Source organism: Stegodyphus dumicola, chromosome 7 (assembly GCF_044657685.1).
Source record: "Stegodyphus dumicola isolate Sdum_Otavi_A_Nest chromosome 7, ASM4465768v1".
Lineage (NCBI taxonomy): Eukaryota > Metazoa > Arthropoda > Arachnida > Araneae > Eresidae > Stegodyphus > Stegodyphus dumicola.
The window spans coordinates 51,900,180-51,924,310 of NC_140774.1; the positions used below are offsets into that span (position 1 = coordinate 51,900,180).

A 24,131-nucleotide genomic window follows, 5' to 3' on the forward strand; every position below is an offset into this window, starting at 1 on the left:
AATGAGGAATAGAAATAATCAACAGAATTATTATTGTTTGCCAACATAATAACAACTGTGTTACGTATTTCTGAATTAACCAAATCTTCATCTGGTTCGTCATTAGATTTAGGCCATCTCATCATCCAATAACCAAAAAGGTCCATCATACCACTTTTGTTCTATCAGTTGATCCTCTCCATAACAACGTCTAGAAAATACGTCAGCAGAATTGAGACTACTTGTGACATGACGCAATACGATGGGGGAAGGCCAAAGACTTGATTTCCTGTACACAATTAAAAATAAATGCTATTCAACGCTGATCTCACCGTATCTAACACAAAGCTATTGAGGAGTCAGTCCAACAGTGAATACAAACTTCATGCAAGCCAAGATGATTAATAACTGAAAACAATAACTTTGCACCTATACTGCAGACAAGAAGTTCTAAGCGAGGAATCGCAATGGGTTTCAAAGGTGCCGCTTTTGATCTCACATATACTAAATTAAATTTATACTTCTTGATACTTTCGACTCTTAAGACTGATGCACCATACACACTTTTACTAATGTGATAAAAGAGATATATACTTACAGCTTCATTAAACGATTTGAGACCTACCCATCTAGGTATCTGGATACTGGAAAACAAGTACAACCAAAACCTGAATTATTTAACTTAATCATCTGGAAGAACATCATCCCATTTAAACCTAAAATTCCAAATTTTCTGTAAAATTAATTTTGGAACCAACATTACAAGAGCCATATGTCCTATAGTGTCAAACACTTGATGAACTACAACTAAAACTAGTCTTTTAGTAATTGGGTCACCCAATTTTATACCCTTGACCTATTTTGCAACATAAGGTTTCTACATCTGTATGCTACATGAGGCCCAGAACAGACACTTCTTCTCCTGCAGAGGAAGCTTCCTTAGGTCCATTTCTTATACTGTATTTCCAGAATCTTCTAAAATGACACGAAGCCTAATAATTTGTGATTCATTTTCAAACTTCTACTTCCGAATTCATGCTAGCTGCACAGTTATCTACACAAAAGGATGCTTTCAAAATCTCTACTGTATGTCCTAAGTTTTCAGGAACAACACTCAAATTATCTTGTATTGTAGTGGCCAATAAATATGGACTACATTTAATACCAAAAATTACTCTTCTATGCCGATACAGTTCAACCTATTCCTGATTATCCCTACTGAACCACATAAATTTTTTACAAGTCTCGATCTTGCTCCCTTATAGATATTTGTAAGAATGCTTTTGCTACATATGAAGTGATACTGACGTAGTTCTTCCAAAACCGATCAAGAATTGAGGATATCACTTCAATAAAATTTGGTTTGGTAGATAAACAATCGTTCAGCAATAGGAAACCACATGAATTGAGAACTTGCATTAAATACTGGCCCTACTATTTTCTTTTAGAAAATCAATTAATGAATCTAAATCTCTCTTTTCTGTTGTTCAAATAGATATACCTCATTGTCTTTCCCAAATTTGTATTAAACTAAACATAAACATGCAAATTGGTCCTTCACATGCAAATTGGTCCTTCGTTAAAACTGAGGGATTCCAATGCACTTAGTTGAGTTTGCAGCTTGTCATAAAAAATTAATAAGACTGTTTTCTATTTATCACTGATTATCATTTTAAGAGTTCTCTGATATAAATTTGAATTAAAATGTTTTTGTTTCCAAATCTTTCTTTGAGGTATTCCACAGCTCTTCTGCACTTTCCCTCCTTAGCAGGAAAATTTTCCACTAGTGCCCTTGGTACTGTTTTGGATTTTGTTGACTGGAGCAAATAATGAAACTTTTCTCTCTCTATGCGTATCTTAATGTATTTTACTGAATCTCGTCTAAAACATCAGTTAATTTCAGGGGTCCCTATCAAATTTCATCAGCTCAATTTCGAGAAGTTTCAGTTTTGTGGTTTTAATTATTACAGATGAAGTACTGCTATTTGTTACAAATGCAGAGGGCTGTGAATACTACTTTTTTTTTTTTTTTTTTCTGTTAGCTTTTACTTTCATAATAATTTGTTTGTTTGTAAATAATTTGTTGTAATATTCTTGATCTGTAATTAATTCCCTTTTGCATTCTTCTTGACTACAGCCCATTTCTATAAGAATTTCCAAAAAGAGTCATCAGTATTTCATAAAGTTTTACGTTTCTCAGAAATTTGATCTAAACAAATTTCTAAATCATCCAAATCCAGATAATCTGATCAAATCTGCTCTTCCAAATTATTAGCTGTTTTTGTAAATGTGCTTCTAATGATTTTCCTCTTTTGTTTTATTATCTCTAAGTCCTCCATGTTTATAGCGCATATTTTCTTAAATTATCTAAATAATCAAGTGTCGAATTTGATGTCACTGTGACATTCATCCTGTTGCAGGGACGGCAATTATATTCCTCAAGAAAAACTACCCAAGACTATAAAATTGAGAGAACACTTTTAAAATACCAACATTTCTTTTTCACATCATTCTTTTAGCTACAAATTTTCAAATCGAACCGTTTTCAAAAGAAAATGTAGACATTTATCATATATCTATCTTTCTATCATTATTTTCTATGCATGTTCTCCTTGTAAAAGGTAAATGCATTCTGTTTGCCACAGTTAATTTTTGTTACTGAACTTTTATTTGTTGTATTTAAAATAATAATTAAAAAAAAAAAAAAAAACAAGGGAGTTTTGATGCCATAGACGATTTGCCCATGATGGCATTAAGCCAGTTCTGAAAAGACAATATATACTACACTTTAAAAAAAAAAATTTGACTCCCCAGGTAGTCCTCATCTCGCTCACAATGCACTTTTAGAATTTCATGTAGACTTATTAAAGAACAGAGTTTATGACATATTTATTCTCCAACCAAGGGAAACGAAGACAGTTTAGTTATACTGTAACAAATTGGTACAGCAGTGCAGACTTTTCTTTACTGAGAAAAAGATTTAACTTATTCTTTTATTTGCTTCTTCTCAGTTTTGGCAAATTGCTTTAATGATTTAATAGTATTTTACATTTTTTATTTTTATGGTAAATCTTTATTTTCTAGCATTAATTTTAAAAATAATTTTTTACTGTAATGAGAAGGCAAGGCTATGGCTTACCATGGAATGCAAACAAAAAAAAGTTATCTGGTTTGGCCAATCACAAATAAAAAGAAGGTAAAAAGCTTTTCTGGGAAAATATGTCTATGTTTACAAAATTCTTTAAAAGGGAAAAATATTTTCTACGGATATTATACAGCATTAGCATTGTTCAGTCTTACCTCCCTTGGTTTATGAAATGTGTTTTCAGTGGGCAGTGCTGTGCAAAAAAGGGAAAAACCCAATATGTGTTCCCTTTTCTGTGTGTGTCCCCAGCATTGTAGTGAGAATGTTGAAAGAGTTCTAGAGTTGTAAAATAAAAGCTACAGTCCTAACTTTATAATGCATTTTGAGATTTATTGAGTGTGAATTATATCAAATCTTCATGGCCCATTAAGGCAGATATTGAAAAAAAAGAAAAAAAAAATCAGCGAAATCAGAGAAAAATTAATTTCTTAAAGCGTGAAAAAGCCACGCTAAAGTGTAAAATCACCCATTTAGAAACTTTTACCAGGTGACTGAACCGATAAATAAAGATATTATAACTGAATTAGAAGTCAAATTAGTAACTGTGTTAACCATGAAAGGATGTATAGCTCAATTATAAAAGGATTATTTTAAACTACCTGCAAAAGTGGATATTAGTGAAGCAAAATCGGAATTAGAAGACACAAAAATTCGTCTGGAGAAAATCGAAGTAAGATTAAAAACACTTTTACATAAATTAAATATGAACAATTCTGTGAAATTTCTCTGAAAAATTCTGTCGCTATTTTTAAAACATAGTAAAAAGTACTGAGAAAGAACAAGGTAAAATAAGTGCTGATAATTGTTCTAAAATAGCCGGATGTGATGCTTACAAAATTGAGTTTGCCTACATTTAATGGCAATGTTTATGAATGGATAACTTTTAATGATTTATTTAAATCTGTTGTGCATAACAGCAATAATTCATCAGAAGACAAAAGCTCCAATATTTACTATTGGCCCTTAAAGGCAATGCACTTTAAGTTATAAAATCAATGCCAATTTCAGATCAAAATTATGAAGTTGCTTGGTCACTGTTGGAAGAAAGATTTTCAAATCACACAGAACAAGTTTTTGGCACCTTAAGTGATTTATATTAATTCCATTTATTCACAGTGAATCTGCTAGTGCTTTAAAAGATCATTAAAAATTTTAGAACATAAAATTGCTGGGTTTGCTGATACAATGTTTGCATATAAGTTTTGTGACAACAATTAGTTCTGTCAACTAAATTATGGTTGAACACAAATTTGGTAAGAAAAATAACATTCCCAAATTAAATGACTTAACTGAATTCCTAAAAAATCATGCGAGAACATTAGAAGCATCTAGAGTTTCTAAGAACACGAACCAAAAGCAGTATTCTGGAAGTTTGATATTGTTAACTAATATGAGGTATAGTTTCTGCTTGAAGAACTGTATGTTCACGAATACCATGCGCCACAGAGTAAGATGCTCACCCGATTTTTCAATGCACCAGAAAAGGAAGGAATGTCGCAATTTTCATCATAGTAAAACTATAAAATAGTTTTATACTATTTTTTCAGTAGTAGTAATATTACTAGTGTGATACTTTCAAAAATAATTTTTAGAGCAAAGGGCCTTAGCCCAGAAGGGCTATTAATTTCGTTTTGCCATTTTGTGGCATTTCACTTTTCAAATTGTTGCCACCAAATATTATCGCACTGTATTATATTTAAAAAAATTGAATAATGAAGAATTTGCATAAATGTATGAATGTTTCTTGCATTGTGTTAGAAAAACGGTACCATGAAATTTTGAATAACGCAATCCTCCACCCTAATATAAACATCTGGAAGCCCAAATTTTGAACTGTGAATTTGTTTTATTATCTATTTCACATTTTGTAAAGCATTTATGAGTGTATGATTAAGAAACAATAATTTCAAAGCGAGCAATGGCAACACTGTATGGGGGGAAAAAAAGAGGAAAAAAACATTTTCATCTCTAGCGCGCAAGACTGCGTATTGGAAATTCTAAAGATATGCTCTTTTTAAATTATATGATATTGCTGTTGAATTGAATTTTATGGTTTAAGTGCAAAGAACATCATACTTCATAATTAAAGGCAACATGCAAAATGTTCAAAAAATGCCCCTTTGGGCTTTTTTTCTGTGTGTGTGTAATTTTATTAAGACTTAAAACTAGTTTCTAAGGGAGGTCTTTCTGAGGGAAACTGGATCGTATACATGTTACACATGGGAAAAGACACAAAAATTCCCATGCGGCCAGCCTGGTCACGGGATTCGAACCTCGGACTGAACTACCTGCGTTCAGCGACTCTACCACTCTGCTGCTGGTGGGCTTATTATCAAAACTATACTGCATTATGCTATAAAGTAACAATGCTATAAGACTGACAGTTTGTTCATGAAACAGTACTTTTGTAATCTATTAGTATTAAAAAATTATTGTTTCTTTGTCAACTTAAAAAAAAAAAAAACTGAAAGGTTTCCGATTTTAAATTACGTCTAAAAGGGCATCTTTTTAACATTTTGTGTGTTACCTTTATTTACTACATATCATGTTCTTTGCACTTAAACCATAAAATTCAGTTCAATAGCAATGACAGAAAATAATTTTAAAATGTGCATATCTTTAGAACTTCCGATACACAGTTCCATGCACTGGAGATAAAAAGTCCCCCCCCCCCGAAAGTGTTGCTATTACTCGTCTTTAAATCGCCGAGTTTGTTATTCAAAAATTCATTTAAGTTTTACAAAATATGAAATCGATAATAAAACAAATTCCAAATTTCAAATTTGGTCTTCTACATGCCATATTCGTAGGAGGATTACATCAATCAAAATTCGATGGCTCTATGTACCACTATTTTATCACAATGTGAGAAATATACATACTTTTATTCATTATTTAATTTCTTCAAATATAATGCAGGACTCTAACATTTGGTGGCGACAGTTTGAAAAGTGATTCACCATTTATAGTGATTCAACGCAAAATCGCAAAATGAAAACAATAGTCCTTCAGGGACAAAGCCCTTTTGGACTAAAAATTAATTGTTCATAGTAGAGTTCTCATTTTTATAGTTCGACCGTCTGAAGCGTAACCCTGGTTGGCACCTGGTTCCACCATTTATATTAGAAATACGAACAAATTATAACCCATGAAACCATTCAAAAGATAACCATATTTGTCAGTAAATAGCCAAAAATATTCCTCCAAAATGCTAATTCACACTCAAACTGGCAGTAGTAAAAACAGAAATTTCAGATGATTAAAATTAATGACGTTCTGCCAATTTTAGCAGAAATTAAGGACTTTTAAGGACCAAAAATCGATTCCAAAAAAACCTAAGGACTTTTGAGGACTCTTAAGGATCATACGAACCCTGTGTTTGTTAGGAAGGAAATATGTATTGTCGAACGTCTGAGGATACCTGCACCACAGAGGATATTTTTTACTGTTATTTTTGTGAATTTATCTGGTGACGCCAGTATACACATTCTAGTTCAGATAATCTTAGGAAAATTTTGGATGCTGTTAAGGAATTTTGTTTGACTGAAGACAGGGAAATCTGTAAATAAGATAAGTGGATATTTCCTTTGTGTAGTGCTAAGATGAATTTCCTTTTTTATGTTATTTCATTGTTTGATTTAAAATGTAGTTTTTTGAGACTATATATTTTTTGTTGGCTGCTCCTTTGACTTTTTAAGTTAATACACATCGAAGTGTACATGGACAAAGTCAAGAGAGTGCGCAGCACCCAGTTTGTGCAATTCTCTGATTTCTTTTAAGTGAAAAAAGGTCGATGTGTACATGAATACCGAGTTTGTGCAATTCTTTGACTTGTTATTTTGGATTTGTGTAGCGACAATTTTTGGTACAAAAATTGCCACACAAAACCTACGCAAAGCCAAAATAACAAGTCAAACAATTGCACAAATTCGGTGTCCATGTATAGCCAAAAATCACCAATCATCATCAAAGGGCACCCGTAAATATATTTTTACCCAGGTTTTTCTCCAAGCGCTGCAACTTCAGCCACCTGCAAGCAGACACTGGCTCCAACTGAAATGGCAAAAACAACCCCCTCCCCCGCTTTTGTCTTGAAACTGGTTTGCAAACCAGAATTCCTTTTCTTTATCAGCTGAGCTCCAGTGATGCTTTCTTAGTCCAAGGTTCCTGACTAAAAAGCCACGTTCCACAAAAACCATTCAGAGAATAATAGTTTGGTGAAAGTATTAGTATATCCTCTACAAATCCCCCTGGCCAGAATTTATTATTTTAGAATAGCATCATATAACGTTATATTTTATGGGGATACTGTAACTTCAAAAAGAAATAATGCATGCCAACCATGCATTTATCTGGCCTATATTGCTCTGTTTTGCGTATGCTGTGCATATCAAGTTTTCTGATGAAAATTATCAAAAAAATCTGTGCATGGTATTTGTGAACATATGGTATATAATAATGTTCTAAATTTCAAGACATATCAGTGAATGATTGGGTTGGATTTTGGAAAAAGCAAGGACTATGCTTTAAACAGTTTTCTTAAAACACAGTTCCTCAAAGTTTTCATGCGCTAAGTGTGGTAAAAAACATAACACCCTGATTCACTTTGATTCACCTGATTCACTTTGAGAAAAGAAATAATAAATCATCCCATAATATACATTCTTAAAAAACAGCCTTCTTACGAAATAATGCTATTGAAATAAACATTTAAAGTAAATTAAATTTGAATGCGATTAGTTTCAAAACTAATAATAATGTGACTTCCTCCGTAAACCAATCACTTTTTGGAGCGTGCCATGAATGTAACATAAATCCTTTTCGGTGCCAGACCGGCAGTTCCCTTTCCAAGGTTGAAACACTTAAACATTTTTGTCTATTGCTGTAATTAAGGTTTGAATGATAAGCAGAGAAAAAAAAAAAAAAAAAAACATTTCGCGAATTCTTGACATTAGCAGTCAAGTCAGCCTGATTTGAAAGGAAACTGAGGATATGTTTCATGTAAACCACCAAGTGATAAATGCTCTTATATCTGGCCTGAATAATTTGATTCTATCTGTTCAAAGCAAGCTAGTATCATTAGTGGAAAATTCAAATGGAGAATTTGTTGAAATGTTGAAAAGAAGTGTTGACTTTTTTAACTGTAGATAATATTACTTATCTTACTCTTTCGAAACAACTTTATGTTAAAATTTGTTTTCCAACAAGTATTTATTAAGCTGACCAAAATTTTTATAGATGACCAAGATCAATGCTCTTCTAGTAGCTGACATTTCTTTTATCTGCTACTCAAACCAAATCAAATACAATTGCATAATGAATCAATCGTACTATAAGAAATGGTGTTTGGTTGGGTAGTGAGTGGGTCTACAATTTTAAGTAAGCAAGATAGTTATCATTGTGGATTAGTAAACAATTTTGAAGATTTAAATAATCAATCAACAAAATTCTAGAAAGTAAAATCGCTTGGTATTCAAGATACGGAAATGAGGAGTATAAGGCCCTTGAGATGTTCAGTTAAATAGTCTGTTTTAGAGACGGGCGATATGAGATTGGTTAACCTTGGAAGAGAAATTAGGAGGAACTTAAAGACAATTACTATGTTGCAAAAATCGACTTTCAAATCTTGATAAGAGAATGAAACATAATTCCTTGCATTTAGAATAATGCGATAGCTTGAACAGTTATTTGAGTGACAGAATTATTGAGAATCGTACTATAATCGTACGATTCTCATCAATCGTATATCAGCTCAGTTAAAGAACTGAATAAACCTTTATATTACTCATCCCACCATGCAGTTGTAAGGCAAGACAGCATAACTACCAAGGTATAAATTGTTTTTGATGAAAGTTCTGTTTGTATCAATGAGTTAATTTAAACTCACATATATTTCATTTATTGGCATTCTTTTGCTTAAAGAAGATTGCCTTCTTGGCAAATATAGAGAAGGCTTTATTGCGAATTTCTTTATGTGAAAGAGATAGATGCAGTGAGATTTCTTTTCATAGACAATTAATGTGTATAATTTATGTGTACATAAATTAAAAGGAATAATTTTTGCTGTCAATGCAAGTCCCTTTTTAGTAGCGGTAACCATTAAAAAAAATATAGACACAGATGTACCGAGAGAACTTTCCTGCTACAATACAAACGCTTGATACCTATTTTTATCTAGACGACCTTGTTACAAGTAGTGACGATACAGTATCTGCCTTTGAAATTTCTAAAACTGCTGAGAAAATAATGACAGACGCTAAAATACTCTCAAGAAAGTGGATTTCATATTCTGATGAGTTAATAAAGAAAAGGAAAGCTGTGGGATTTAAGATTTAAATAGATTATACAGAGTTCTTAGCCTTTTGCGGGATCCATGTAGTGATTCATGTTCATAGAAATTAATACAAAGTCCAAAATCCAGACTCGTCAGGACTTCAGCGATTCCGGATAACAAGATCATCAGTTTAAATCTAGTAAGATGGCATGTAGAAATTATAAAATTAAAAATATGAAATCATGATTTATGAAATAATAAAGTACAGTAAGACCCCGCTTAACGCGGGGGATACGTTCCATCAAAGTAGAGCGTAATGCGAAACAGCGCAAAACGAGGCTATCTTTACATGTAAATATTGGGTTAGGGGAAGATGGCTAGGAAATTGGTTAGGTATTAAATTTAAAAAGTATGTTTTTTTAATAAAAATAAAACCAAACATTTATTTCTTAAAGCCCAAATTAATACCACATTATTATTTCTTGCAAAAATAAAAACAAAATATAAATAACAAAACGAACATTCTTAAAAAAAAACAAATAAAATTCTAAGTCAGTCATATTTAGTTAGCCTTCCGCGTTTTCAGTGTTCTGCCATTTTGTGACAAAAGCATCTAATGTTGTTTGCCTTTTTCTTTTGCGTTGTTCTCTTAAAAGTTCTTCATAAACGGATAGAGCATCTCTAACACCTCGCCTTACTTTTGAGCTCCTGTCAAAATTCGGATCATTTTCAATGAATTGATCCATTATTTCAGTTATGGTAAACAAACTCCTTTTCACAAACGCCATCGAAAGTTCTTTTTGCTCTTCTTCTGAATCACTGCTGTCAACATTTTTGTTTTCTTCTTGTTCAGTTAATTCCTTGAGCTCATCATTAGAAAGACTAACTGCTGCTTCTTGAATTATTTCTTTGACATCTTCCCCATTTACCCCTTCAAAATATGTCTGTACAATACCGCACCAAACAAGAAATACAAGTACACTCTTTCGGATATGTATTTGAAACCTATCGCTGCATAATATTTCAGGGAATCCCCGTATGCTGCGAGCGATTTCGTGGAATCCCCGGGTTGAAATAAAAGAGCGCTAAACCGAAACAGCGCTAAACGAAACAGCGTTAAGCGGGGGTCTTACTGTATTTATGATCTAAAGGGTATCAAAATTTATAAAAAAAAAGCTTAATATTTATTTGTTTACCTTATTAAACATTTCTTTCGATGTAAGTTGTTTTAAGTTGATTCGTTTTTTGTGCTAATACTTTCTCTTTAATTCTGTAGACAGACATAATCGCTTGTTTAGTTACATTGTTGAAGTTTTGTAACTGCTGTTTCGAGAATTCTGAATAACTTGTCAATCGAAATTTTCTGGTTTTCAGTAACTTCTCTGTTACTTTCTTCACTATCGGTAGCTGCATTTTCTGGATCTAAAACCATACGCCAATTTCGCCATTCATGATATAAAAATTTCTTTTACATTATCTTCATTCATTACTGCTTCTCTACATTTCTTTACAAAATCTGTTAATAGAAAAATTTCACTGTTGCTTTGCAATATCCGAAAACCTTTAAAATTAGCGGCAAATTTAGCTATCCTTCACTATACATATTTAGCTATGCATCATGATCTTGGCGACTAACAACAAGTTGTTCTGTTAAATTTTATCTTACTTCTATCACGCACAGAGACAATTAAGCCTGAATTGTATTAGTTTAGTTATTTATTATATTTATGTCTATTTCTTGCACATGCTTAAGGCTTATCAGAGTTCCGAATAATTAAATTGCCACCATATATTTAAGCTTTATTGATGGCTGGCACTAGATATCTTACCACCTGATACAGTCTCTGTGGTGCCTAAAATCTGCGATTGAATGCGGCCATATGAGCCCTGGCGCTGGTTCTGTGTTTATGAGACTAACAAATCAGTTATTCTTAATTTAAATAGCCCTAAATGTAATCTTTGGGTCTATGAGCATCATTAACAAAACCTATTTTTAGCACATGCAAAGAAATCTTTGGTAAATTTTTCCTTGTCAACATTTTTTAGCGCATTTAACTAAAATCTAATCATCGCCAAGCGTAATATCAACATAAAAGGTTACCACACTCCTTTATTATTCAATTACTAACATAAAAAAATTGCTTAGGCATCGCTATAGGTTTCATTACTCAATTGTCATGTTTTGATAAACATGCGGTGAAGAAAGGAAAGCATAATAAATAATGATTCACCAGGTTGGCATCAGATCAATGATGTATCTGTGTGGAATGTTTTGGTTCGAGATGTATGCCAAGCAAGTATGCAGCAACGGGGCCAAATTACTGATCGTAAAAATTTAGGCTAAAATGATTGTTTCTTCAATAACAAGGTATTTTATTCAGTGTCAAAGTGAAATTAAGAATCAGGACTCTCCAGATGTTTTCTTATGCGCAGAGGGGGGCATCAAATGTGCATGCGTAAAGCCTACGAGAAAACCTGTTTGTTGGTGGTTTTGAGGTCTGAAATTTAGATCATTCTGGATAATGGAGTCCGGATTTCGGACTTTGTACTGTAGTTGGCTAAAATTTCTCCAACAGGAAAGCAACACTAAATGGTTTCTAATAATGGCTGCTGAGAAAATCTTTGACCCATTAGGTCATGTGATGCCCTTCACTATCCATTTCAAATGATTGTTCCAGGAGATCAGACAAAGAAAACTTTCTTGGGATGAAGACCTCCTGATACAAGTGAGGAATGGATGTGGTGGTGTAAAGAAGTTCCAGAACTTAAACATTTAACAGTTCCCAGATATATACTTGGTTCTATTACTAATCAAGATGCAGACCTGGAAATTCATACATTTTTGGATGCCAGTGCTGAGGCTTACAGAGCAGTTGTTTTCATTAAGTTAAAGGTTGAGAATGAAATCTTAATCAATCTCAAAATTCAGAGTGGCTCCTTCAAAGAAGTTATCATTGCCAAGATTTGAGCTTATGGGTCTTTACTTGTGATAAGATTAGTTAGTGAACTGAAATAATCAACAAAAAAACAAATACAAGAAGCTTTTTTTAGGGAGAGATTCAAAGGTCACCGTATATTGGATTCAAACACTATACTCTGTGGTGCAACAGCCCTAAGGGGCCATGGCCTGCAGTGCCTTTTTTCTGCTTTCTTGACCTTTGGGCCATATTGGATTTAAAGCCCAAGTAAAAAGTGGAAACAATTTGTATCAAACCGTGTGAAGGAGATACAAGACTTGACAACTGAGGTTATGTGCATCATTCTCCTGGCAAAGATAACCCAGCTGATTACTTATCCCTAGTGAAAGTATTGATTCTCTTGTAATTTTTTTTCCTTAAATTTTTTCTCAAGAGAGTGTGCGTGTGTGTGTGGGGGGGGAGGTCAACTTACATCTGGATATATAAGGTAATGAAGAAATTCACAAATTACCAATTCACATACTGCTAAACTAAACCTATTTTAAAGTCAATAAAATGGACATTAATTGCCAATGTAAGAATGGCATTTTGTGTTCCATTTCTTTACTTCTCCTAGAGGATTTGTCCAATCATGTGATGAACAGTGTAATTGTAACCCTAAAATCTTATAAAAATTAATGTCAAAGATAGATTTAGCAACAAACCATATAATGGAACATTTCTAGTCTTTGCAAAACAAACCATAATAATAATAATAAATGTGAACTCCGTAAAAAAGGGGAGTCTTCAAGCAAAAAACTGTAAAACAACAGAAGTTTCAGCAAAAATTACAAAAAAAAAAAAAAACATAAAAGTTGGTACAAGTGTAAAATATTTTAAAACTTACCTTTGGAAGAGATGTAGAATTTTCTGACACACTTGGTATAGCAACATTATAATTAGCTAAAGAATTCAATAGAGTTGCAACTCTAGGTCTTTCGGGCATTTCCTCCTGAAATTGTTTTAAGATCAATATTTGTTTTTTAATCTATTCTTTACATTAACAAAAATGCAGTAACCTTTATATTAATACTACTTAGAAAATGTGGAATTTTTTACGTATATAAGAAAAAACTTTAAAAAAAGAATGATGTGTAATAGTTGCAATAGTATTCTGAAGCTTGTAAAGTCTTTGTTTTAATCTTGAGCAGTGACTGGGCAAAAGATTTCGCAGTGTACTGCGGGGGTACTGCAGGGAAAGCATGATATAATATGGAGACTTGAAGAGGGGATGTATGCAATTAAAATTAAGAATTTTCTGATAGTTGCTTGCAATTAAGTTTTATTTGGTGATACATTTTTCTTCATATTTTAGCGTCTTACACATATATATAATTTTATACTTATGACTTAGAAAAGGTCTTGATGAATAAACCTTTTTCTTTAAGCAATAAAACATTTCCTTGAATCCTTAGTTTTCCCCTCTCCAAGATAATACAGACAGCAGTTTCAAAACATATATGAAATAACAGAGGAATAAACTTACATGATATAAATAAAGATTCTTTTCATAACTGGAAAGATTTCCTTCCAGAATAATAGGTTCTGCATCTCTGTGATCTAATAGAAAAGAAAAAAAAATTCAATTACTTTTTAAATTTCAGGAGGGAAAAAAAAAAAAAAAAGACAAGTGTAATGAAGTGACAGCTCTGAAAAAGTAAACTAGCAAGAACTTTAAAGCTTGAATATGAATTTTTTGTCAACTAAAATATGAATTTTTTTAAATTGGCTGGAAACCACTAGATAGATCAAATTATCATACTAATTGAAAATTAACAAGATGTTCTGATATTAATATCCATTAAATAAACAGTTATTAATACATTTCTTATAATCAGAATACAGTTTTAAAGTTCACAGTCAATTACTTTAGCAGATATATAAAATTATGGGCACATTTACAAAAGTTTTTCATTATTTAAGATTTGCCTCCATGCACACACTTTTCTGACACAGAAATTTTAGTCATACAGCACATTAACATTTTCCCATACATTTAGTACAGTACAAAGGCCAAATTCCGGACGTCCATTATCCGGAATGATCTAAAATCTGGACCTCAAAGCAACAAACTTTTTTTTATTAATGCTTTACGCATGTGCATTTGATTTTTTCTTCCATAATAAAACATGTGGAGATTTTCACTTAAAAATTCCGATTCTTAATTTCACTTAGGCACTAAATAAAATACATCGTTATGGAAAAAGAATCATGTAAGCATAAATTTATGAGATTAATAATTTGGTTCCATAGCTGAGTATCTATTTGGTATACATCTCAAAGCGAAACATTCACCTTATTTACATCCCTGACATCAACCTGGCGAGTCATTATTATATTTTGCTTTCATCACCGCATGTTTATGAATACACGACAGCTTCCAATAATCACTCATTCTGTGATGTCTAAACTTTTTTTATATTAGTAATTGAATAACAAGAGTATGGCAACCTTTTATGCTAACCACGGAGTATAAAGTATTATACTCCGTGATTATTAACATTACGCTTGGTGATGATTATAGATTTTTAAATGCTCTAAGAAATGTTGACGAGGATAAATTCAACAAAAATTTCTTTTCATATGCTAAAAACAGATTTTGTTAATGAAACTCATAGGACAAAAGATTATATTTAGTGCTATTTTAATTAAGAATAACTGATATGTTATTCACCATAAACCCAGAAGCGGAGGGAGAATATGTCAGCACTAGACAGCAGAATTCAGAGAACACGAAATTTTTGGAATTTGGGGAAGCATCGAGAGGCAAAATTAAGGGATGAGAAGTATTTACGATTTAGGGAAAGCACTGGTATCCAAAGTTTTGGCACGGTGAAAATTTAGAACTTAGGAAAGTGTTTTGTAGCAGAATTTAGGACCCGTAGAGACTGCACCAGGCGGTATCAAGTGCCGGCCCTAGATTAAAGCCTTAAATATATGTGGGAGCTTATTTATTCAGGACTTGGATTAATTTGAAGCATGTGCAAGAAATAAACAGTAAATACTAAATAACTAAACTAATACAATTAAGGCTTAATTCAGTACACAATAGGAGCAAGACAAAATTTAGCAAAACGACTTTAGTCACCAATCTTGTAACACACAGCCAATAATGTACAGTCAAAAGTCTTTAATCTGGACGTCTATAATCTGGAATGATCTATAATCCAGACCTCAAAGCTACAAACTTTCTGTGCATGCGTCAACGCATAATACATTAATGCATGCACATAATACCTTTATGCATGCGCATATGCATCTACACATGCACATAAAATGTTTACACTAACTCTCTAAAAAGAACAACAACAACATAGCATATTGCCATTCTCTGAAACAAACTGTTACAAAACATAGATAATAATAATATGAATAGATAATGAATAAAAAAAAAACCTCTAGAGTAAAAAAAACGATTACATCTGCTTGAAGCTCATGCAATATTACTCAGAAGCTGCAGTTAGAAAAAAATATAAACAAAAATATTAGAGTCAAAATATTGTTCTCCTCCCGCCTTGCAATATGAAATTTGGGATTGAGTATTGCAAAATAATAAAAAATTAAGCATTGTTCTCATAAGTCCAATCGATAAGGAACTCTAATCGTCCTTCCTGATTTCGTTATCGTGGGCGATTTTAAATGGGTATGGATTATTCTATTTTTTCCTACAGGTACATTATCAATTGGAGTTTGCTCTACTGAAATATTTTCGCATCTTTGACTTCCGCTGAATTTCGATGGAAGTTCCTCGGCAATCGGTAATTCCAAAGGATAAAGATTTTGTACAGCTCTTATGACTTCTCCATTTTGCACTTTAATTCTGGCTTGTCGAAAGACGAGCCAGAATACCATCGGTACCTGGAAATAATTGTATGATTTTTTTTAAGGCCAATTTAATCGGCTGATCTTTGGAATATGGTAACAGGTAGTTTGGCGACATTTTGGAAGCGATAAAGGTTACTACCTAGGACTTTGGGAATAATGTGAGAAGTACTCAGTTCCGATTACGCATTATTTTGTGTGAGGGAAATGAGAGATCATTAAATATGTCATGTGACATTAATGGACGAATCACTGTTCTTTAATCAGAAAAGGGGGTATATTTGTAAAAATATCTGCTGTTTTTTATAGCAGTAGTTTCATTCTATGTTCTGTGAAACAGTGTTGTTTAATATTTGGATCCCATGGCCATATATAAAGTAGATCTGAAATTTTTATTGTGTTTAGGTGTAATTGAAAAGAATTGCTTAATTGCGGATAAGTATGAATGTCCAATATGTGGGAATGAAATGAGATTGTGTGAAAGGAAGGATATTACAGATAGTTTGAATGGCGGTGCAAGAAACCTGGTGAAAATGGACATTTTGTGATCCGCCATGCACTCAAGATTCTGTAGAAGATTAGGTAAGTTAGTATTTTTTATTATTTGAGGATATTATTTTTATGCATTGTTCTAAATGTAAGGAGTAAATAAATTAATATGGTATTATTGACAAATTGTTATTAGCAATGATTTAGTTTAATGTAATTAGGATTGTAAGCTAATTTTTATTAATTTAATGTACGTGCTTATTTATATTTTAAGTAGTGTTTTTCAATTTAATTATATTTTAATTTAATGATCGTGATTTTGAGAGTTATATGTTTGTAGTATTTTGGAATACGTTTGAGTAGAAGTAAATGTGCATGGAAAGAATTTAAGTATTTGACACTAAGTATTTGTAATCATTTTTAATGTTTTGTTATAAATTCGTTGGTGACGTTTATAATAGATAATTTAGAGGTAAAAGTTTTTGGATATTTTATTTATTTTATATGTGCAAATGTCCATCCTTGGAAAGGGCATATACTTTTTCGCGATCAGATAATTTCATATATGTCCTTTTTACCGAATTTAAAGATTCACAAAATGTTCATGCATTTTCGTGCAAATTTTTGTAATTTATGAGAAAATAGCAGTGTAAATGGATATAGTGAAGAGTGTGCGCAATGCCATTTTTGTGCAATTCTGGGATTTTTTTTAAGTAAAAATAAGTCGACGTGTACATGGTTTAATTATATTTTAATTAAATGATAGTTATTTTGTGAATTTTATGTTTTGTAGCAATTTGGTATACGTTTGAGTGGAAGTAAACGTGCATGGAAATAATTTAAATATTTGACACTAAGTATTTGTAACCATTTTTAATGTTTTGTTATGAATTCGTTAGTGACGTTTATAATAGATAATTTAGAAGTAAAAGTTTTTGGATACTTTATTTATATTATACATGGAAATGTTCATCCTTGGATAGGGTATATACTTTTTCGCGATCAGGTAATTTCATATATATGTAGTATCTGTATGTGCGACACAACCACCAGAGGGCCTCACCAATGCGCCAGCAGCGAGGTGAAAGAGGAGTATGACAGAGACTCTTCTGCTATCCCACGCGAAGGTGGTGAGATGTCTGTTTATACGTGAAGGTGTAGAATAAGGAACTGTAGTTTTCCACGCGAAGGTGGTAAATTGACTGTATAATACATCAGCAAGCGTGAGGTGGTAAATTGAACGGTATAATACATCAGGAAGTGCGAGTAGGCACTACTCCGTTATGTGATGAGACTGTTAAACTATATAGAATCCTGTTTGTATCAAACGGCCCTTGTGATTAATCTAATTTGTACCTTTTCTGATTATCTTTATTAAATGTTCTGTGGTGTGGAAAACAACATTGGAATTGTTATTTAGCATCTTCAACTCCCCCACTACATATATGTGCTTTTTTACCGAGTTTAAAGGTTCACAAAATTTTCCTGCATTTTCGTGCAATTTTTTGTAATTTATGAGAAAATAGCAGTGTAGATGGATAAAGTCAAGAGTGTGCACAATGCCATTTTTGTGCAATTCTGGGATGTTTTTTTAAGTAAAAATAAGTCGACGTGTACATGGTTACTGTGTATGTGCGATTTTGAAAAACGTGGCAAGGAGTTTGCGATTCTTCACTTTTTCCCAATTTTGCAGTAAATATTTGTCATGATTAAGCAGTTTTGTTCCATAAAATTTTGAGCATAAGTGTAATTCAGCTAGCAGATTGTTGGAAAAAGCGTTGAGTAAATAAAAAGAAAAGAAACATGTCTTTACTTCGTGAAGACAAAAGGGTGGCGAAAAAAAAATAGGGGGTTGCTGTAGCAGAGTTGGTCGCCAAATTTTCGCCAAGTTACCATAATCCAAAGATCAACCATTTAATCTCCTTTTGTCATCGCTTCCAATCAAGACAAGTTTCCTTCTTTTAACTTACAACTTCTAGCAAATTTTTTGCTTGTTGTTTTTAAAGTTCCCAGATATTCCTGGCAAAAATCTTTTCTTGAAAACCTGGTTAATTTAATTACCATTTTGGATATAATGCAATCTCCGTTTATAAAAGTTAGAATTGAAGTCATGTTTCACAATTGGCCCTGAATAGTTTTGTATTTCTCGTAAAAAATTTCCAGGTTTTATGGAAGTGAGACTTGAATCAGCTGATACAACTGTTAAAGGTCTATCATTTAGGATAGCTTCACAGTTACACAAAACGGTACACATTTCCTCACAACTAAGGCAGGCTCTCCCAAGAACTTTCCTTAATATTCTTTTCATCATTCCTATGCGGCGTTCCCACCAGCCACCCCACCATGGAGCACCTGGAGGAATGAACGTATAAGTTCATTCCTCCAGATGCTCCATGGTGGAATAATAATAAATAATACGTTCATTAGCTCCTTTTTTTGCAATTTTATTGAAATGGATTGAAGCAAGTGTATTGCATGCTCCAACAAAATTTGTTCCACTATCAGTATAAATTATGGATAGCTTCCCATGTCTAGCAGAAAAACGATGAAACGCTTGTAGAAATGTATCTGTCGTTAAGGATGTAACCAGTTCCAAATGAACACAACGGTACACTGCGAAAGTAAATAGGCAAATCCATGCCTTCTTGTAGTCTCTTAGAAATACAGGTCCAGCATAATCTATGCCGGTTATTTGAAACACTGAGGCATCCTGTACCCGATCTCTAGGAAGTGGTGGTGTTGGTGGGTTAACATTTTTGTTTGAATAACGCTTACAGGTTATACAAGTTTTCAAAACGGATGACACAACTCTTCTTCCCACTAATATCCAAAATCTTTCTCTTAAGGAATTCAAGCACGTGAGAAATTCCAACATGTCCTTTCAACTTATGTTCTTCCATTATTAAACTTCTTATAAGAGGATGATCATTTGGCAAAATAGCAGGAGTTCTGAACTCAGATGTATCTTCTCTTTGAAATATCGCTGTTTTAGTTCTGATGATACCACAATCAATGAATGGATTAAGACTTAAAATCCGTTTATCTTCTATTCCATTAAAGGACTCATTTTGTATTAAACGAATCAAGATATTCTCAGCTTCATTTAACTCGGATACAGTAAGTTCATCCTTATTCTTGTTTTGATGTTTACAGTTGTAAACAAAACGACACATCCACGCTACCAGTCTGATTGTCTTACCATAACTTGAGAATCTAGTAGCAACTATTTCACTAGCATTAAGATTTATTAAGGACGAAATAATTTTTTTCTTTTTCTCAAGAGCTATTTCTTCTTCATCAGCACTAAAATCTTCTTTTGGCCATTTTTCTGGTAATAAATATAGCCGGCTAATCTTTGGAATATGGTAACAGGTAGTTTGACGACATTTTGGTAGGCAATAAAGGTTATTACCTAGGACTAGGGACTAATGTGAGAAGTACTCAGTTCCGATTACGCATTATTTTGTGTGAGGGAAATGAGAGATAATAAGATATGTCATGTGACATTTATGGACGAATTACAGTTCTTTAATCGGAAAAGGGGGGGGGGAAATTTGGAAAAATATCTGCAGTAGTATAGTATTTTGTATTAAGCTTCATTGTGTGTTGTGTGAAAGAGTGTTGATTAATTTTTGGATTGCATGGCCCTATCTAAAGTAAATTCTAAATTTTTATTGCATTTATCTGATAATCCAAAAGAATTGCTTGAATGGTGTATGAGTGTAGGATTAATTGCGGATAAGTATGAATGTCCAACATGTGGGAATGAAATGAGATTGTGTGAAAGGAAGGATATTACAGATAAGTTTGAATGGCCATGCAAGAAATCTGGTGAAAATGGACATTTTGTGAAACGGAGTGTAAGGAAGGATACGTGGTTTGCTGAAAGTCGTTTGAGTATGGGTGAAATTTTATTAATTTCTTATTACTGGGTGAATAGACTGCCAGTTGACTACTGGATTTCAGATTTAGAAATTAGCAGTAGTACTGCAGCCGATTGGAACTCTTTCTGTAGGGAAGTGTGCGTGGAATTTTGCGAGAATGATATGGGTATGAATGTTATTGTTGAAATTGATGAAAGTAAGTTTGGGAAGCGCAAGTATCAGAGAGGTAGGAGAATGGAAGGAAAATGAGTATTTGGTGGGATTGAAAGGGGTAGTAATAAGTGTTTTTTAAGGTTGTGCAAGATAGAAGTAAAGATTGCTTATTAAGTTTTATTAAGCAGTATATTCTACCTGGTACAATAATAATATCTGACTGCTGGAAGTCATATGCATGTTTGGAGAATGAAGGTTTTCAACATCTTGCTGTTAACCATAAGTATCATTTTAAAGATCCTGAAACAGGCGCACATACGAATACAACAGAGGGAACGTGGAGTGCTATAAAAAGCGCTATTCCGAAGCATTATGATAAGGAGAATTTTGCTTTTTATTTAGCGGAGGAAGTATGGCGGAAAAATTCGCAGAAAAAATCATTCAATAATTTTATTGAATCTATAAGAAAAGTTTATCCGCCACGTAATCAAGATTCTAAAGAAGATTACATAAGTTAGTATTTTTAATCATTTGAGGATATTAATTTTATGCATTGTTCTAAATATAAGGAATAAATAAATTAATATGGTATTATTAGAAAATTGTTATTAGCAATGATTTAGTTTAAAGAAATTAGGATTGTAAGCTAATTTTTATTAATTTAATGCATGTGCTTATTAATATTTTAAGTAAAGTTTTTTAATTTAATTATATTTTAATTTAATGGTCATGATTTTGTGAGTTATATGTTTTTAGTATTTTGGAATATGTTTGAGTAGAAGTAAATGTGCATGGAAAGAATTTAAATATTTGACACTAAGTATTTGGAACCATTTTTAATGTTTACATTATAAATTGGCAGGTGACGTTTATAATAGATAATTTAGAGGGAAAAGTTTTTGGATATTATATTTATTTTATATGTGCAAATGTTCATCCTTGGAAAGGGTATATACTTTTTCGCGATCAGGTAATTTCATATATGTTCTTTTTACCGAATTTAAAGTTTCACAAAATTTTCCGGCATTTTCATGCAAATTTTTCTAATTTATGAGAAAAAAGCAGTGTACATGGATAAAGTCAAGAGTGTGCGCAATGCCATTTTTGTGCAATTCTGGGATTTTTTTTAAGTAAAAATAAGTCGACATGTACATGGTTACTGTGTATGTGCGATTCTGAAAAACGCGGCAAGGAGCTTGCGATTTTGCACTTTATCCCCAATTTTGCAGTTAATATTTGTCATGATTAAGCAGTTTTGTTCCATAAAATTTCGAGCATAAGTGTAATTCGACTAGCAGATTGTTGGAAAAAGTGTTGAGTAAATAAAAAGAAAAGAAGCATGTCTTTACTTCATGAAGACAAAATGGCGGCGATAAAAAAAGTAGAGTGTTGCTGTAGCAGAGTTGGTCGCCAAATTTTCGCCAAAAAATCGCCAAGTTACCATAATCCAAAGATTAACCAAAAATGGTTCCAAATACTTAGTGTCAAATATTTAAATTCTTTCCATGCACATTTACTTCTTCTCAAACGTATTCCAAAATACTACAAACATATAACTCACAAAATCATGATCATTAAATTAAAATACAGTCAAAAGTCGTTAATCCGGACTCGTCGGGACTTCGGCGATTCCGGATTATCGATTTTTCCGGATTATAGATCATCAGTTTAAATATCGTAAGATGGCATGCAGAAATTATAAAATTAAAAATATGAAACTGTAATTTATGAAATAAAGAACAATTATGATCTAAAGGCGGTTGATCTTTACAATATAGTAACTGGTAGTTTGGCGACATTTTGGAGGTGATAAAGGTTACTACCTGGGACTTTGGCAATAATGTGAGCAGTACTCAGTTCCGATTACGCATTATTTTGCGTGAGGGAAATGAGGGTTGATCTTTACATTATGGTAACTTGGCGATTTTTTGGCGAAAATTTGGCAACCAACTCTCCTACAGCAACCCTCTATTTTTTTTTCCCCGTCTTGTCTTCACAAAGTAAAGACATGTTTCTTTTCTTCTTATCTACTGAACACTTCTTCCAACAATCTACTAGCCAAATTACACTTATGCTAGAAATTTTATCAAACAAAACTGCTTAATCATAACAAATATTCACTGCAAAATTGGGAAAAAGTGCACAATACCATACTCCTTACGCGTTTTTCAAAATAACACATACACATAAACCATGTACACGCCGACTTATTTTAACTTTAAAAAACATCCCAGAATTGCACAAAAATGGCATTGCGCACACTCTTCACTATATCCATGTACACTGCTTTTTTCTCATAAATTAGAAAAATTTCACGAAAATACATGACAATTTTCTCAATCTTTAAACCCGGTAAAAATAACATATATGAAATTACCTGATCGCGAAAAAGTATTTACCCTTTACGAATATGAACATTTCCACATATAAAATAAATAAAATATCCAAAAACTTTTACCTCTAAATCATCTATTACATTATACACGTCACCAACGAATTCATACCGCAAGCATTACAAATACTTAGTATCAAATATTTAAATTATTTCCATGCACGTTTATTTCAACTTAAACGTATACCAAATTCCTACAAACATAAAATTCACAAAATAACTATCATTTCATTAAAATATAATTAAATTCAAAAACACTACTTAAAATATAAATGAGCACATACATTAAATTAAAAAAAAATTACCTTACAATCCTAATTACTTTAAACTAAATCATTGCTAATAACAATTTTCCCAATAATACCAAATTCCTTTCCACCTTACATTTAGAACAATGCATAAAAATAATATCCTCAAATAATTAAAAATACTAACTTACCTAATCTTCTTCAGAATCTTGATTACGTGGCGGATACACTTTTCTAATTCATTCAATAAAATTATTGAAAGATGTTTTCTGCGAATTTTTCCTCCATACTTTCTCCGCTAAATAAAAAGCAAACTTCTCTTTCTCACAATGCCTAAATACCGATTTCGAATTCACTTTACTTAGGGCCATGAGATCCAAAAATTACACAACACTGTTTCACACAACACAGAATAAAGCTAAATACAAAATTTCCACATTTTTTCCCGATTTCCCCCCTTTTCCGATTAAAGAACCGTAATTCGTCTATTAATATCACATGACATATCCCATGATCTCTCATTTCCCTCACGCAAAATAATGCGTAATCGGAACTGAGTACTGCTCACATTATTACTGGAGGAAGTCATTAGGAACTGAGTACTGCTCACATTAGTCCCAGGTAGTAACCTTTATCGCCTCCAAAATGTCGCCAAACTACCAGTTACCATATTGTAAAGATCAACCGAAATGAGAGATCATGGGATATGTCATGTGATATTAATGGACGAATTACGGTTCTTTAGTCGGAAAAGGGGGGAAATCGGGGAAAAAATCTGGAAATTTTGC

The 24,131-nt window shown here is 32.5% G+C and overlaps 1 protein-coding gene across 3 annotated transcripts in view; it reads right to left on the reverse strand.

Annotated features, from left to right (window-relative positions):
- Positions 1–24,131, reverse strand: part of LOC118195043 (solute carrier family 12 member 4-like) — a 189,459-nt gene that overhangs the window by 155,191 nt on the left and 10,137 nt on the right. For all 3 annotated transcript variants that reach the window (XR_015042001.1, XM_085820197.1, XM_085820196.1), the window contains exons 2-3: positions 13,842–13,915; positions 13,203–13,307 (exon numbers count right to left, since the gene is read on the reverse strand). Coding sequence is in view for 2 of the 3 variants with exons in the window: in XM_085820197.1 (XP_085676323.1) it covers positions 13,203–13,307; positions 13,842–13,915 (179 nt within the window). In the remaining variant the exon portion in view is untranslated. The remainder of the gene's footprint in view (positions 1–13,202; positions 13,308–13,841; positions 13,916–24,131) is intronic.